The 17,577-nt window shown below is 40.5% G+C and overlaps 1 protein-coding gene across 6 annotated transcripts; it reads right to left on the bottom strand.

Moving 5' to 3' along the window:
• Positions 1-3,506: 3,506 nt before the first annotated feature.
• LOC110873237 lies at positions 3,507-16,606 on the bottom strand. Of its 6 annotated transcripts, none has more exons than XM_035989771.1 (20): positions 16,229-16,606; positions 15,909-15,965; positions 15,506-15,621; positions 14,419-14,566; positions 14,015-14,153; positions 13,208-13,749; positions 12,667-12,873; positions 12,316-12,583; positions 11,584-11,671; positions 11,381-11,502; positions 11,217-11,304; positions 11,019-11,127; positions 7,810-7,939; positions 7,444-7,719; positions 7,015-7,095; positions 6,791-6,877; positions 6,634-6,717; positions 6,496-6,540; positions 4,989-6,368; positions 3,507-4,866 (listed from the first exon to the last, which is right to left on the bottom strand). In XM_035989771.1, the coding sequence occupies exons 6-20, from the start codon at positions 13,274-13,276 to the stop codon at positions 3,527-3,529; spliced, it is 4,374 nt and encodes a 1,457-aa protein (XP_035845664.1). In that variant the 5' UTR covers positions 13,277-13,749; positions 14,015-14,153; positions 14,419-14,566; positions 15,506-15,621; positions 15,909-15,965; positions 16,229-16,606; the 3' UTR covers positions 3,507-3,526. The 6 variants fall into 6 exon arrangements, with proteins under 6 accessions (XP_035845664.1, XP_021977858.1, XP_035845665.1 ...); XM_022122166.2 differs by having other exon boundaries at positions 14,419-14,552; XM_035989772.1 differs by having other exon boundaries at positions 15,506-15,626; positions 16,229-16,560.
• Positions 16,607-17,577: the final 971 nt, after the last annotated feature.

Below are 17,577 nucleotides of genomic sequence, written 5' to 3'. Positions count from 1 at the left end.
TTTCGAAAACAGTTTACTTTATCTGGCATCCTGCCGTGGGGGTTACCCCATAGTTTTAAAAACGTGACCAGTTCATTCCCAGTTACTCCGGCACTCCGGCCGTGGGGGCTACCCCATGTAGTTATCAGGCATTTCGGCCGTGGGGGCTACCCCATGTGCATCATCTGGCTCTCCAGCCGTGGGGGCTACCCCATGTACATCATCTGGCTCTCCAGCCGTGGGGGCTACCCCATGTGTATACTAGACTCGTTACCGTATCGATTGCTGACTGCAGTCATGTTTATGTGCCCTGAAAACATCAATGTCTATCATCATTGACGTGCCCCAGATCCATTAGTTCACGCCCGTCCTCTGCGGCACGGTGTGAGGCTTGTCAGACCTAAATAGCGCTATCTAACTAATGACCCGCTCGCCATTGGCCCGGCGATTAGTCGATACAAAAAGGAGGGACTTCGTGATAGAGTTTTAGTCTAGTACGTTTATCCGTCCATCCGGACGAGGAATCACATTCCTGAACCACTGACGTCCTACCCAAGGTAGACGAGGAACCACGTTCCTTAACCCCGTTCCCAACCCAGGGAATCCCATGCTTTGTAAAGGGTGTGAACTCACCTTGGTTTGCTCGGCAGTTAATCACAGAAAGTCAATCAAGTCGCAAGTAGTCAATAACGTCCTAACACGGATATCACGTATAATCAGATTCGAACCAAGTAGTGCACAAATGTTCAACACGTTTGGCAAGCACGTTTAGCAGTAACAGTTAACAGTCAATAGAAGCACATACGGTTCACAAGTTCAGCCCAACTACTTAGGCCCAAACACGTAAAAGCAGTTAACACAGAAGCCCATCAGTCTGGCCCATTAACTAAGGCCCAAAAAGTGTGGTCTCGAGTCGCAACCGGACTCGCAAGCATGGTCTCGAGTCATGCTGTGTGTTGATCATGGATGGTTGCGAGTCGCAACCGGTGTCGCAACCGTAGTCTCGGTTCATCATGCTAAGGTCTCGAGTCGCAACGGGACTCGTAACCTGTGGTTTCGGCTTGTCCTGTTATGGTTGCGAGTCGCAACCGCGTAGTCTCGAGTTGTAACGCTGTGGTTGCGAGTCGCAACTAGGTGATTGCGAGTCGGTAGCAGTCGTTTTCAAGTTCACGTGTTGATGCAGGTGTATCAGTCCCATTAGTACAATATAATCAGGCCCAAATCCGGAAACTACCAATAGCATTCCACTAACAGTTTTCCTAATCAGGTTACTAGTCAAAGATGGATCAAAATCACAAGGGTTTTCACATTCTTAACTATCATTCAAAGTGTTCTTCACATATTCAAACACATATTCAACAAGTTCATAACATATTAACCACTTATTCACCCAAAATCATGAACAACTATCAAGATACAATTTTACTAGCATGCATCCTACTTGACAAACATATTCATTAGCCGATTTTCATAGTATAAACACCCAAACTTTTCGGATCTAATCCAAGTGCAACCAATATCATCATTCACCCTTTTTAACATACAATGAACCCATTTTCATTATCAAATATTTATGTATAGTTCAACTCATAACAAGAAACATTCATGAACCGATTTTTTTTCAAAACATTATGTATAACTCATCTTAACATATTGTCACATAATCTCATCTTACAAACATAACATAAACACACTAACATTCAACAAAGCATTAAGAACACTAACCGGTTATGGGTTTCGAGGGTGTGTGAAAAGCTTCCAACCGGGTGTGTGTGTGAGCCGATCCAAGTCCAAAGATCCAAGAATGATGAAGTGTGTTTGTGTTCTAGAGTTTAGGTGAGAGAGAGAAGTAGGAGAGTGTGTGGGTGTAATGTTCAACAAATGGTAAAAACTAACTAAGGCATGGTATATATAGTCAAGTTCCAAGAGTGTGCACCCTTAGTGGGTTTCGAGTGGGGGTTCACGGCCCAATGGCCCAACCGGCCACAAGGTTCTCGGCCCAAAGGCCTATTCGGTCACTATTCACTCGAGACCTCTTGGTCTCGAGTCGGGTCCGTTGTTTCGTGTCGGGTTCTCGGTTCACATATAACACGTACACACATATATATATATACAATACACGCGTAACAAAGCACTTATCACATAAAAAGATTCACGTTATCATTTTAACTAGTCACATAACGTACAAGTAAGTTACAACGAAAGGTTCTAAATTTCGAGTTGTCACATCATCCCCAAGTTGAAAGAAATTTCGTCCCGAAATTTGATGGCACTCACTGAGGAAGCTAGTCAAGTTGTAAGGTTTTCCCGGTTATCCTGGGGTGTCACAGGTATTACCTGGAAATGTCAAAGAATTCAAGAATTCAGTCGGATAGAGTTGCTCCTGTTCTAATACGTCTCTGGATGCGCGACATATCTCATCAGAACTCTTGTAGGTCCTTGCGGTCCGTTTCAATTGTTGAAACATGTAATCATTGATTTCATCCGCGTCTATATTGCGTGGGGTTAGTATTGCTCTCTCACACAAAAAATCGTAATCATCCTGCCTTTTTGTAAATGACGGGAAGACAGCGTTAACAATTGATTCTACAGGGACACCACAGCTATCAACGATGAACCTGGCGGGTATCTCGATCCAGGTCGGCTCATCTTCACCTTCTTTGGCTTTCGACGGAACGATTCCATCGCCAATGTCTAACAACCATTTGTTGAAACGTTGTCTATCCATGTCTATCACACCTGTGGAGGTGTATTCGTTGACGCGCATACTCCGGTGGAGGGTGAAGAGTTGACAACTTTTCCACAGGTTCGATTTATTTATGCATGCCTGAACGACATCTTCTCTTTTTCCCTTTGAGATGACAGGAAGGATTTGTCTGAAATCACCACCAAGTAAGACAGGCATGCCACCAAACACACGTTCCCTGTTTGCGTAGGTACAGAACCCCAAGATATCTCTAAGTGTTTTATCAAGTGCTTCAAAAGCGTATTTTGCATCATTGGTGCCTCGTCCCAGATGATTAACCTTACCTCTTGCAAGAGGTGTGCCAATTGGGTATTTTGTTTAATGGCACACGTGCTACCGTGAAGTAATTCTAAAGGGATAGCGAAACGGCTATGAGCTGTACGACCACCGGGTAACAGAAGGGATGCGATACCTGACGCAAGGGGATACGTAAAGTTAGTAAAAATGGAGTTGATTAGGCAACCACATACATTAAGTAGCGTGAGAATAATTATACACCATAACAGGATTATTTCTTTTACCTGAAGACGCAACCGCAAGGGCTATCAACCCCATAGATCTTAAGCGTGACAAGATGGTCCTGTACAGGAAAGTCTTCCCGGTCCCACCCGGACCATATACGAAATAAAACCCTCCTTTTTTCGCGGTAACGGAATCAGTGACCCTGTCGTATATGGCTGTCTGTTCCGTATTGAGTGATGCGTACAGTTGCCCGTGTTCATCTGTTAATTGTTTTCTATTGTAACTCATCTCTTCCCTGATCAGACGATTATGCATCTTATCGAGGAGCGACGTATCCGGCTATGGCATATCCGTGAAATCCGCCAATGATTTGCCATTTTTCTCCAATAGTTCATTCAGCTCAATCAGGCAGTAGTTCTTAAGCTGGTCGTCTGATAAGTGTAATCCTGGAAACATGAAGTGTCTACGTTTCATGTACAAAATATCATCAGATAGTATCTCCCAATTCTGCGCCCACAGTTGTGCCGGGCGGTTCACTTCGCAAAACAATAACATGGTAACAAACAACTCCCGTAGCTGGGAACCAGACGCCCATAATTTAGCCTCTGAAAGAGCGTCACTCCACTCCTTGTCATCATTAAGCAAGCCATACGCATAGCAGGCTTCTTTGTACGTTTCATACACGACCCCATCAACTGTTTTTATTTCTTCGAAACTTCGGGGCCCTCTCACAATTCCCAACAACATCCTTAAATAATACTTTGGCCCAGCTGCTGGATTGCAATACACAATCCGGCCAACGGGTGTCCGTTCCAACAGCTTTTTCCATACCTTGTTATCCTCTTGCCACACATACTGTGTTGGTATCTCGGCGTATGTCAACTTTCTTGCCAATGCATCTCTGTTGTTCAGCGCAAACCATTGGGTGAACATTGTCTCTCCTATCCCATCCCGGTTTAACAGGGCTGGCAAACTGTCCGAATCACGCAACGTGAGCAATTGTTGGTTAGGTAGATGGAAGGTTAGCTTCATGACGGACGGGAATGAGTAATGTATAGGAAATGCAAGCATTCGCCACACAGCCTCACACGGCGATAAGTAGCGACAATCCAAATAGTTTTTAATCTCATCGACCTTAACAATCTGTTGTGCACGCTTTTCGCTGTCGCTGCCAATGTTTTCTTGAACAACCATTGTAGCCCTATCCGGCCCCTTGTTTAAGTATTTAAACAGGTATTTTATTGCTCGAGACTGGTTGCACCATTCAACGTTGATGTGTGATTCATACTTCAAGAGGAGATAACGGTTGTATGGGACGACAAACCTGTTGTCAAGCCTAGTTTTGCCCTTCATGAAGAAAATCTTGGAATCCCTTCGTCGATAAACCGGGTAACCGTCTTCGTCAATTGTCGTTTCTCGATAAAATGGTTTTGGAAAGTGTTTCATGCATTTCCCGTCTGTTGTACACGAAGCACTGCGCGCGTCATTCCCACATGGGCCATGCAACATGTAATTTGTGACAGCCTTATAGCCGGATGGGTCGTCAATCTTCGATGGGATCTCGGCCGAAATCAAATCATCTATACCAGCAGGTGTGCGAAACGCGGCAGAATGTTCAAGCCAAAACAGAAGGTGCGCATGCGGTAGTCCTCGTTTTTGAAACTCAATTGTGTAAATGGCTGTATATCACCACGGGACACGTATTCAAGATAGAGAGGGAAAAATTAGCAAGAAAAAAAAAGGTGAGAATTGGTGGAGAATTGATAGCAAAAGAAAGAGTTGAGTGCATTACAAACTTTACCTGCGTTGCATTTGCCAAAGATTTGTTTCTTCATAATATCTTCAATCAAAAAGGTCAGCTTTAGCTTAAAAACGCGTGATACAACATCTGCACGGTCATGGGATTTCTGGCCTGGTATGAGAGATACCATGTATTCGACCTCAGGCCATTTTGGGTTGGCTGTAAAGGTGACAAACAGGTCAGGGTTGCTAAAAGCACGACACAGAGCCATGGCGTCTTGGTAATTTTGGATCATATATCTTGGACTGCCCGTAAAGGTTGCAGGTAAAACTATCCGTTGTCCGATAGCCTCAGCACTTGTATCTCCACGTGTTACAGCGTCGCAAACATTAAGGTAGAGCTCAACGCGCAGCTCATTCTGGTTATTTCTCATCCAGCGCAACCTTTGTTCTTCTATGGCCGTGTATGCGTCAACCAGATGTTGCTGGTATAAGCGACCGCCTCTGAACAGGGTGGTGCCTTCATTGTTGCGATAATGGATTCTGTAGCAGTAGTATTCCCGCATCGTAACACACTGTCGCTTAGTCGCACGGCGTCCGGTGTTGTCATGGTAGCGTATTCGCTCGTGGTACCCTGTTTCTCCGTATGGAAACAACAGCGGATACTGCAAAGACATGTATAGCTGATGTAATTCCGATATCCGTTGCAGCGCTCCGTGCTTTGCCTTGACGACAACATCGCGTGGCTCGGTGTCTTCCCCAAAGTCGTTTGTGATGAGAACGGCAACTTCAGACACATTAGGACGATTGTACTGTGGGTTATTCATTACATGGCCGAGTAAGCGCAGCTGACAGTCGTTTCTTTCATTCTGAGCGCACCAGTTGCGCGCCATTCGGAAGGCGTTAGCCACAGAACTGTGTTCGTCTAACATTCTTATGAGGGACGCAACAATTGCTTCGTCTACTGTGTCCTCACAATGGTCCTGGCCGAACAAAGCAGCTATACGGTTTTTGATTTCGTTTTGCGTGTCGTAGAAATACAGCTGAGCATATCTGGGCTGTTCACCTTCAACTGGTAACATGGATCCTATTCGGTGGTAGTTCTGACCGCTTATTCGAAAGGTATATAGGCTTCTACCCCTGTTTATAGCATGATCAATCTTTGCCCCAAATGATGTGAAACAGAACATGCTGTTGTACACTCTAATCTGTTCTCTGAATCTAACCGTCTCTGGGTCGTTACAATCAAGTAACGATCTTAAAGGCTCAGGGGCGTCATGAAGGCGAGGAAGCAAAACCTTGCCATCCTGGCAGCACGAAGAGAAAGTCGTCCCATCAGACGCCTTTGTATTTTTGTTCCTCTCCTCATACCACATGACCGCTGCACAATTATGACAAGTGAAGGTTGGACGGCCAAGGCTCTGGTACTCAACACGAGCACCTGTAATATTTATAACAGGCAAATTTAGTACAACACACGGATTAAGAGTAGCGTACCCAAACGGTGGAGTAACATTAGACGCAAAAGGGGAAAAAATGTATGGTAAGAAAATAGGGTTGGACAGTACCTGCTGATGCAAACGCTGCCCTGCGCGGGGTTCGAATACGAACGCCTGTTAGCAAAATTAAATATGGCAACGTTATTCCTGTGGTGGTGATAGACGGGTAAAAGCCTAGTAGGGTACCGGGAAGTGATGGAAGTTTACCTTCTGTTTTTTTAGGGCGAGGAGGACGCCGATGCGATGGACCCGCCACGTTTTGATGAGAATTTTGTGACTTGCAGGAACTGTCTGGAAAAAAAAACATAATAGTTATGGAAATGGTAGAAGGATAGTAGTAAACAGTGTAGCTAACAGTGTAGACCTTGGACAGATACGGAGGGAGAACATGTTGTTAATGGACATACCACAGGCAGTGTGTGCACTGTATCACTCCGTATAATGTTTTTACCTGCAACATATATTAAGGGAAACAACTATGATGTAGGCGTCGTATTGGGTGGAGGGATGATGTAAGTGTGGAAACAAAAAAAATATACGAACATGCATCGTCCCACTGGGACGTTGATGAGGAAACATGGGAACGACCTTTTATTGATCCTTCTTTGCCCGCTCCAGTGGTAGTACCAGTGGTCACCATAGCACTTGGCGGCTGTATTTGAGTGTTACCTGAAACAGGGAAAAAGATGCAGATATAACAAAGACAGCATAGCATGCAGAAAATTAAATCACTAAGTATGAAAGTAAATTGACGTTCTGCATTAAAGTAGTATCCGTGTTGCAGCATTTTTGTGTAGAAAAATTCAAGATCATCCCATTTTTGATTCACCAAACACGCATCTAACATCAAATTAAACGAATGAATATCCGGTAAACCACATGCCTGGAATCAACTTTACTTGTAACATGATTCCCGTTCTCCAATATGGTTTCGTTTTCACAAAGAGTACAGCTAACCTGTATTGGGGTCGAACATTATGGCTATATGGTTCCGTTTTCACAAAGAGTACAGCTAACCTGTGTTGGGGTCGGCTGAGGATGCAAATGTAGTTATGGAAGAAAGTGTAGGTCCACAATATGTGACGTTCTTCCCACCAAGGCCCACATAGTTACGATTTTGTATATGGATGGAATTTTTGCCACCCACGAAGCTGGTATCGCTGCAGCTGTTCATCAATGTAAGACCGAAATATGTTTCCACCTTGCCGTCAGACAGCGTATGGGAGCGAAGGCGGACTTGTATCGAATGACAAACCATGCCAGGAGCAGCAGACCATAACCTGGAAACCTCATCTTTTATGAGGGAATGGGAAGGGGTAGAGCTCAGCATTTTAAATTCCATATGTGGGGTCGGGGATAACACTGCAATTCAAAGTTCCATACCTTTGTCAGGTCCAGCATGGGCGAGCAGTTTTAGCCCACAAACGTATTGGATCAACCCGTTGGCCATAACACGTGAATGTGTATGAAAGGCGAAAGAGGCTTCGAGCATCACGAATGGGCGCGGAGGCAGCTGCATGTTGCATACAATGTCATATAATACAACGTAAAAAAACATTCATGCATGTCCGGGGGGGTGGGGGGGTGCAGTGGAGGTTTTCCTGTTTTGTGGATTCTGTTTGTTTTTAAGGATTGCCAAGGTTTCTGGCAGTGGATGGTTTGGATCTGCCATTGGCGCCTTTAATCAGGTTAGTAACTTATTTTCATATTTATATGCGTGCCTGATTTTTATCCAATAAAGTATTTTTTTTAACAACAATCTTCCAATCCAGCAGATGAGATTAAACCTCCTGATAACATGATCTTTGTATGCAAACTAAATCCAGTAGCTGAAGTAAGTTGTTAACGTTTTAACATAGTATATATGCTGATTCTACTTTATTAAATTTCTCTCTTTTTTAACATAGGATGAGGATCTAAATACTATCTTTTCACGTTTTGGAATCGTGACCTCGTAAGTCATCAAATCTTGAAGTGTTTTATCTGAACATATCCATTTTCTTGTTGGAATAGTTGTTATAATTCATAAACTTTTGCAGAACTGATATAATCCGTGACTATAAAAGCGGTGACAGCTTGTGATATGCTTTTGTTGGTGAGCCGTTATGATTCCTTGATATTTTAGTCTAAGACAGATTAATTTTAATCTGAAAATGTCATTTATATTTCAGAGTTTAAGCCAGTTATATTTCAGAGTTTGAAAATGTTATTTATATATCGTGCAATAGTGAAGCATTACACTTTTTCGCGTGGGCACAACTCCTAAGCGTCGCCACATTATTTGAATACATAAAAGAGAAAGGCACAATTGTGAACACACTTAAATAAGCTTAAGAATGAGCGTTGCCATATCAGCAAGAACCCTCCTGATCATCCCTACCATCGTCTAGCACATCAGTAACATCCTTACGATCAACACGCACCCCATCATCATCTTCATCCGAGTCTTCAACGCAGCTGAAAAGAAACATTTAAAAACGTGTTGGCACAAAATTCGAACGGATAAACATTCGAAATAGGGGAGAATTGGAAAGGGTATCTTACAACTTTCTAAGTTTGCGTCCAGTCACAGGGGTCAGCGGCGAGAGGTTCGAACCACGCTTTAGGGAGCCGGATGGTGTTGCACCCAAACCATTCGCAACAGTATCAATGCTCTTATCCGCATCATCCATATCAGGGCCAACAATCTTCGCACAAGTGAAGCTCTCATAGTCCCCAAAATGGTAGTATGTATGACTCTTAATCTCAAAAGTGTGTTTTGTTCCAATAAGGGCTGCGAGGGCGGAAGGTAGTATGGGAGCATCAATAGAAGTATCCTGCACATAGGAAAAGCCATCGTAGCAAATTCACATATGCTTGGGAAACCACCTTACGATGCGTAGTGTACATACCTTCAACTGTTCTTCTACCAAGGATCTCGCCGTCCGCTTAACCAATTGTTCAGCAGCTTCATCAAAGAGGACGACTACAGTGCTCATCGTTCCGTCAGTTACATCCGCCTGAATGCGAAACCTAGTACGGTATAGTGGATCAATTACAATTATAGGGAAGCGGCCAAATTCTTTAGCGGTGAAAGTAGAAGCGCCACAAACAGTCCCGGACAACAATTAATCATGCCATCATATGCGAAGGGGAATAGCAGTATAAAGGGACGATTACCGAAGTAATGAATTTGCGTATGAGATATTCAAGAGTATACCTTGTCCTTGGATAATCAACCTTTGATTCACACGCCTTGCAAATGAAGTAACCGGCCTCTCTTGTCAGCCCCTTACGACACTTGCTACCGGAACACGCGAAAAGATACCAGCTGTTCTTGGTTCTAATAGACGTAATCTCCACAACGTTGCGGAAAAGGATGACCTATAACGAACAAAATAATAGGGGTAGTTTAGCGAGGCAAATGGGGTGGGTGGGGAGAATGTATGGATAGCGTCTTCACACATGGTAGGTCGATGGGTAGGTTATGTCGGGGAGGCTAATCCCTGTTATCGCACACTTGGCAGGCCAAACAGTTCTGTCTACCAGATCTATATCCTAATATGACCTAAAATCCAAAACCCATACGTAAAAGTCAAACCCCGTAAATCCAACGTTTCCAGGTATTAAGCTAAACCCTCTCAATCTAAAATGATTCCAGCTTTGCTGGAGGTGACGTCGATTCCAGGTACTAAAAGGCCTCACTTTTGGTTCAATTTAGTATCAATTTTCTCTGGTCAATTCTATATAATTAAAGTCATTGATTATATACACAGTTTTAAGTTAGTTATAATATCCGTATTATTCTGTTAAAACAGGTGGTTTATATAAAGCAACTGGTGGTTTATAAATTAGTTATATATTAGTTATAAAGCAACTGGTGGTTTATAAATATAGTTATACATTTCAGTTGGGGATATATAGATATATACAGCAAGTCGACATCAACTGGTTGTTTATAAATATAGTTATACATTTCAGTTGGGGATATATAGATATATAAAGCAACAGCTGGTTTATATAAAGCAACTGGTGGTTTATAAATTAGTTATATTATAGTTATAATATCTATATTTCACATCAACTGGTGGTTTATATACAGCAAGTCGACATCAACTGGTGGGGATGGGCGTTTATGAATTTAAACTAACCAATTATTATTCACATTTCAGTTTTAAATTAGTTATAATATCTGTATTATTCTGTTAAAACAGGTTAGTTATATCAGTTATTAGAAAAAGCACATTTCTGAACCATGAGGTGAGAAACTGGAAATTAGGATTGATTTCAGTTATGTTAAGGGCTTTGATTACTAAATATTTGAATATTTTAGCTTTTGTTATCGAGCTTGCGGAATTAGGTTGAATTTACCTAAAAGGTTGCCATAAATAAGTGATTGGAGAAGATGAGGATAGATTGGTATGGGTCATGCATAAAAGTAACTTAATAAAAAAATAAAGCTATAGAGGGTGTTGGAATGGTCGCTAGCTGTACATGACTGGATTAGATGGGTTCGACCCAGGTACAGCATGGCCACACCCACACCATGTTCAAACTCTCACACGTGGGTATAAGGGTGGAGACGAATGGCAATAGCCAGTTGGCATACATACCTTCTTTTTGGATTTGTCGGCACGGACCCTGTCCACAAGCTCTTGTAGCGTACCAACACAGACCACATCCTCGGTGATTGGATCGCTAGTATCTCCAACGGCAACACAGCTGGGAATCATAGTTGGATATTCAGCCAGAGCGACAAACGCATAAAAAACAGATAATTAAAGTGTATGTGACCAAGGTTGTACCAGTACCTAATGGATGTCTTGAAAGTTTGGAGGGCGGGTACCTCGGGCGAATCAATGATCATAGTTGACGATGAGCTAGACAAACCAAGAGCGCCTGAATTGCGCCAAAGTAGGTAAAGGGTTTCGAAGTAACACGCATAATCATAGACGTAGTAGGAAAGCAACCGTACCTAAGTGAAACTTTGCGCTCATGGAAGTCAAGATTATAGAATAGACAGCGGGGTTTTGTTCTTTCTTCTTGAGCATAGCATCACCCAGCTGACCCCACAACGTCACTCTAACTCCGCGCTTGCTGTGAAATTTATAAAAAGGCTAAAAAAGTGAGATTTAACCAAGCAAAAGACCAAACGGGTAATAGGGATGGGATACTTACCGTTCATTTGTTAGGTTGAACTCGACCGTGCGAGCACCCGATGCTTTCACAGACTGCGGCCCCACCTCAGTAACATATCCTACAACATCTGCAACACAATGTTTAAAAACCACACAACAATCAGGGGTCATTCAAAAAGGGGACCACAAAGAGGGGAGGATCAGGCTAAGTTGCGGGACTTTGTGGCGAAGCTAGAGTTCACGGTAGTACAACCCTAATTTAATTATATTCTCAATGATATTCAGCATCTCATCAGCCACACCACGTAATTTAACAGTAAGATTCAACACAAAACTACATGTTATTATTTTGACAGCAATTACTTTAATACATAAATTCTTCTATGTCATCTTCAATAATCAGGTTACATGATTAATGTATCAGCAACATTAATATATGTTAATAAATTAATAATCAATTACGCTACATAAATTTTTCTATGCCAAAAGTGGGATGTCACTGTGATACATAAGTTTTCCAATATCATCATTAGTAATCAACCGATCATATCTGGTAGCAATAGTAATTTTACAGTGTCTTTAAGCGTTACGAATGCCGGTATTGTGTTAGTGATGGAAGGACTTGATGGGGCGGCCATTTGCATATTGACAAATTGACACACTTTAAATTGACAAATTGATATACTTTAAATATACTTGCTTAATCAAAATAAAACATCTTGTAATAAGAATTTATAAAGTTTTGTCTAAGAAATATTATTATTCACCATACCTACAAAAAACTTGCCCTCAGTTGGTTGGAGGTCCTCAAACGCCGTAAGTAAGAACGGGTAGCCCGTAAAGGAACCACTGGCATCGTCAACCTTCTTCACAATCGTGGAACCATTTAACCCAATAACAAAGGGGTTGTCTTTCAAAATCCGGTATTGATCGGTGTTCTGTACCGTAAAACCCTTGAGTAAATATATCCCGCCCTCTTTGAGTTTGTCAAAGAAGTAGTGCGCAATGTTATTTCTTGCGGTACAATGCATCACACCTCCCTGTGCAAACCAAACAACATAATTTCAATAATAACGAAACCGCTAAAAGGAAAATAGAAGGGGGTTAAAAAGGTGAGACTTGCCTTTTTATCACTGACGACATAATCGGTGCTCATGTAGCGTCCATTGACACTTGTGACATCCCACTTTCGGCAAACCATAACCGTGATGGGGCCGGTACTCCCTTCACGAAGGTCAGCAAGGGCCATCTGGCAGCCAACACCACTTCCCGATGTATTCATATTAAGAGAGCTGGACATGTTAGTAGAGTAGCAAGGTTGAATATGTACCTACAACAATAGAGAAGGGGGACATTATATAATATACATTCAGACCATTCATCTCCCTAGTAAAAACCGTAGAATAATCAATACAATTGAAAAATCCTATTAATTGCATTTAATCTACTTAAGCATTTGAAGAGTCACATTGATAGCGAGGATAGTTGTTACCACTTTGCCTTTTGGCTAATAAGATTACTTTGACTTTTGGATTTTCTAATTCAAGATTTGGAATTGTTAAAAGCAAAAAAATTTAGATTTCTATCTTATCAAACTTTCTGAACCATAACTCACCAGAACAGAATACTAAAAGGATCTCAATTTATTTGAAAGATAAAATCACCTGAAATTCCGATATCATAACCAAAAATGGATCCACCAACAGTAGCAACGATGCAAGCAATGATGACATATGCAGTCACTTTTCCTTCATACTGCTCTGCTCTGTCTTTTGCTACACCTGTTGGTGCAACTGACCCCCCTGCCATCTCCACACTCACACAAAAAAAAAACCACAAAAACACACACACAAAAGGTGTTTTAAAGATAGACTCAAGTTTCAGTAGTCAATTATAATTAAATTTGATATGAGGTCTGTTGATATGAAGGTAGAAAGAAATAAGTAAGTGGTTGGTGAGGATGACCTCATCTTTATGGTTGCCAAAACAAATATCTCATTTCTGTTTTAATATAACTCAGGGACTAAAATGGCATTTTACCCTTAAAAATATAATAACAAATAAAAACGTACCTGAGCAAAAGCCGTCCGAAGCGATGACCTAATGTACGTATCAGTCCGACTTCGCGCCACATCGATATCATTTTTCCGTCTTCGGCGATACTCATTAGATATATCTTCAACCAATATTTTAGCAGCTGATACCCCTAAAGACACAATACTTTGCATAGAATTAATGTTTACGTTATCAAATGTATCATGATACGCAAGAAGTCTTTGTTCAGCCCAACCCAATATCGAAGTCTGAATCAGCGTTTTTGTTGGCAGGCATCAGATCCCACCAACTTTGGGTGGCTTTAGGACCGTTATTGTAAGCTGATAAGTTATCTATATATAAGCCCAAATCATTTGAAAACCTCATTTGAAAATGGCATTTTACCCTTAAAAATATAATAACAAATAAAAACGTACCTGAGCAAAAGCCGTTCGAAGCGATGACCTAATGTACGTATCAGTCCGACTTCGCCCCACATCGGTATCATTTTTCCGTCTTCGGCGATACTCGTTAGATATATCTTCAACCAATATTATATTTTAGCAGCTGATACCCCTAAAGACACAATACTTTGCATAGAATTAATGTTTACGTTATCAAATGTATCATGATACGCAAGAAGTCTTTGTTCAGCCCAACCCAATATCGAAGTCTGAATCAGCGTTTTTGTTGGCAGGCATCAGATCCCACCAACTTTGGGTGGCTTTAGGACCGTTATTGTAAGCTGATAAGTTATCTATATATAAGCCCAAATCATTTGAAAACCTCATTTGAAAATGGCATTTTACCTTTAAAAATATAATAACAAATAAAAACGTACCTGCGCGAAAGCCGTTCGAAGCGATGACCTAATGTACGTATCAATCCGACTTCGCGCCACATCGGTATCATTTTTCCGTCTTCGGCGATACTCATTAGATATATCTTCAACCAATATTTTAGCAGCTGATACCCCTAAAGACACAATACTTTGCATAGAATTAATGTTTACGTTATCAAATGTATCATGATACGCAAGAAGTCTTTGTTCAGCCCAACCCAATATCGAAGTCAACGTAGAACTCAATATTTTAGCTTATGTCGGATCCTTTGTCGTTTGACATAACTAATTTTTTTTTTTTAGAACGGAGAAACACGGTCCCTGATTCTACACCACCTAAATATCCATAATGAATTTTGAACCCTCACCAATCACCACTTGGAACTAATATATGTAAATGACTTAATTCATTGTTATATAAATTAGTTTTATTAAATTCTTGTACATTATGCTAAATGCTTGACTAAAGATATGATGGACAACAAATATTCCTTTAAAAGCTTAAAAAGACAAGTATTTCAGATGAGTAACTAACAGGTTATAGGTTAAAAAATGTTGTTTTTTTTTCTAAAAAATTAAACGTAGTTTGTTATTTTGCATGTTTATGGCCAAATTGGTATTAACTGAACACAAATACATACTTATAACAAAAACATGCTGGAATATTGCCTTTTCAAAAAGTTTAAGTACCTACACCATATTTTTGCGAAATTAAATTCTAGACCTACACTCAATTATTAACATATAGTCCTTTTTTGTATGATTGAATCCCTAGACTTTTCATAACTTCACAAAAATAGTCCTCTTATGATTAGCTCAAGGTTTAATATAACGACTTTCAGTTGAATTTTAAAAGTATGGGATTTTTAATATTTAACAAAGAAATTCACATATAAGCTTCAATGAATCTAGGGGCATAATCATTGTAAAAAGGAACTTTCAATTAAACTTTTGAAAAGTGTGAGCACCTAAAATACAGATAAAGGTTTATGCGACTAATGAAGTCGATCAACTAATGTACAGATTCAACAAAAAGAACAAAATTTAGATAAATGAAAACAGGGGTAACAACGTAATATGGACGTACCATGAGCAACAATTGTTTGGTCATCGTGCCTGCTGAAAACATTTACAGATATTCTTCCACCAGCACCACCAGCAAACCCATTACCTCCAGATGCACTTAAGATACCACTACCTGTCCTGTTCTTCATAGAACAAACAAAGATAAATGTTGCATAATTCTGTCTAGCCGGTGCCCAAACGCAATAAAAGAGACAGTTGATATCAAGACCATATCAACTGACTAAAAGAGACAATTGATATCAAGCTGGCATCACATAAATCCTCATTAAAGTAAATAACCTAACAGAATAACCTACTGTAAAATCACAATTCACTCATACATACACAGATGTGTGTGTACTTGACCATTTTATGAAATTAGTTTTATGAAATTCTTGAATCATATAAAAAGATGAACTACAAACCTTCTTGACAGCACCAGCACAGCTTCCACATGAGATGCCAACTTTGTCATGAAGTACCTGAGACATTGTTGAGTTGGTAAGCGAATTTGAAGCGAGTTTACAAAATATGAGGCAAATTCAAGGATTGAAATAGGGGGGAAAAGGCAGTGGGATTCCATTTTACGTTTCAGTTTGGAGTCTGAATCAAACAACAACTCAATATATTAATCCAGTCATCATAAATCCCCAATCTAAAACCCTAATTAGAGCTCAATTAGCGCTTCATCATCCAATAACACAATAAAACATTCTAAGAGAGAGATAGAGAGAGAGTGTAATACCTCACGGCCGGAGTTATGCGACGGTGAACTGGACGCCGGCGTGTAATACCTCACGGCCGGAGTTATGCGACGGTGAACTGGACGCCGGCGAGGGTTTTGACGACGACGCGCCGCCATCATGGTCTACGGTGGTGGCGACGGGTTTCAGGAGCTCCCGATCTCTGCTGCTCGGTGAGTTTTCATCGGCCATTACTGTGTCTCTCGCTAGAAATTGAGTTTTAATGTAACAGTGAATTTTGTATTGAAGATGATGATGAGTTGAAGAAATTCTGTTGTTAGGAAACCAAAGGGTCAAGGAGGGTGGCTTTTATGTTTTAGTGTAGTGAGAGAGAGAAAGAAGGACCCAATTTAAAACCATCATAAATTTTGGTTTTAAAATAGGAACATGTAACTAAATTTTTGAATATATATAGATATAGATTTTTATAGAACCCATCTATATAGTTTGATTTTACTTTGTAAATTAAACATTGCTATAATAAAACTGACTCTCTCGTGCAACGCGCGTTGGGAATAATCCTAGTTGACTTTAATTTTTGAGGCGAGCATGGATGTTTGGAATAGAACCCTGAGTTTATTTCAATTTTCACTTTCTATTCTAATTCAAATAATTTATCGTTTAGACCATTAAAGTTTTCTTGTAACATCTATCTTCTAGTTTCTCCTTATGGCTAAAAGTTTCATAAATAAGTTTTAGATAGAATGTGAAGAGGATGTTATTGAAAGGGAAGTTTTTAGTACTGGGTTTTGTGTTTTGTTCCAGGGATTTTAATATTAATATTATTTTTAACGATAAATTTGGATCATTGACGGACCACTGGAGTATTATCTTGTTATCAGCGGAATCACCCGATCATATCCATCTCCACTAGGCAATATGTTTATACACAAATTCATGAAAAACCCAATAAATCTGGAAAAACCTCCTTATGAGAATCAGACCCAAAACTTAATGGTCTCTAAGCTTTATCTCACCACTGAGGTGACACTAGACCATAGTGTCATGGGCATATTTTCATATTATTAAATGACGTATCGTGCTAGAGATGATAGCGAATATGAAACTATATTAAAAGGAAAGATAAAGGGTATAATGAACGAACACCTCATATTCAAAGAATTATTTGTCTGTTAGCTCGAAATGGAACAAATATTCAAATAATGTCGAATTAAATTAGCAACTCTAGCTGTAGTCCAGTCTTGAAGGATCATGGTTCACTTTAGGTTTGTAAAACAAATCTCACATCATGTGTTTATTTTGGAATATGTATTCGTACAAAAAAAATTGTTACCACCCATCTAGAAGTCTAGCTTTTTTTCAACAACAAGCTCAACATAACGTTATTTAT

The sequence above is a fragment of the Helianthus annuus genome, chromosome 4, assembly GCF_002127325.2.
Source record: "Helianthus annuus cultivar XRQ/B chromosome 4, HanXRQr2.0-SUNRISE, whole genome shotgun sequence".
Taxonomy (NCBI): Eukaryota; Viridiplantae; Streptophyta; class Magnoliopsida; order Asterales; family Asteraceae; genus Helianthus; species Helianthus annuus.
Note: the sequence above shows the minus strand (reverse complement) of the source record. Positions and strands in the feature narration are given on the sequence as shown.

Bases quoted from the DNA above. Each gene is read 5' to 3' on its own strand.
- LOC110873237 (XM_035989771.1), bottom strand. From the start codon at position 13,276: ATGTCATCATTGCTTGCATCGTTGCTACTGTTGGTGGATCCATTTTTG. The intron at 11,128-11,216 runs GTACTGGTACAA...TATGATTCCCAG, and splicing joins ACTTTCAAGACATCCATTAG to CTGTGTTGCCGTTGGAGATA. The intron at 6,718-6,790 runs GTCTACACTGTT...TTTTTTTTCCAG, and splicing joins TCCCTCCGTATCTGTCCAAG to ACAGTTCCTGCAAGTCACAA.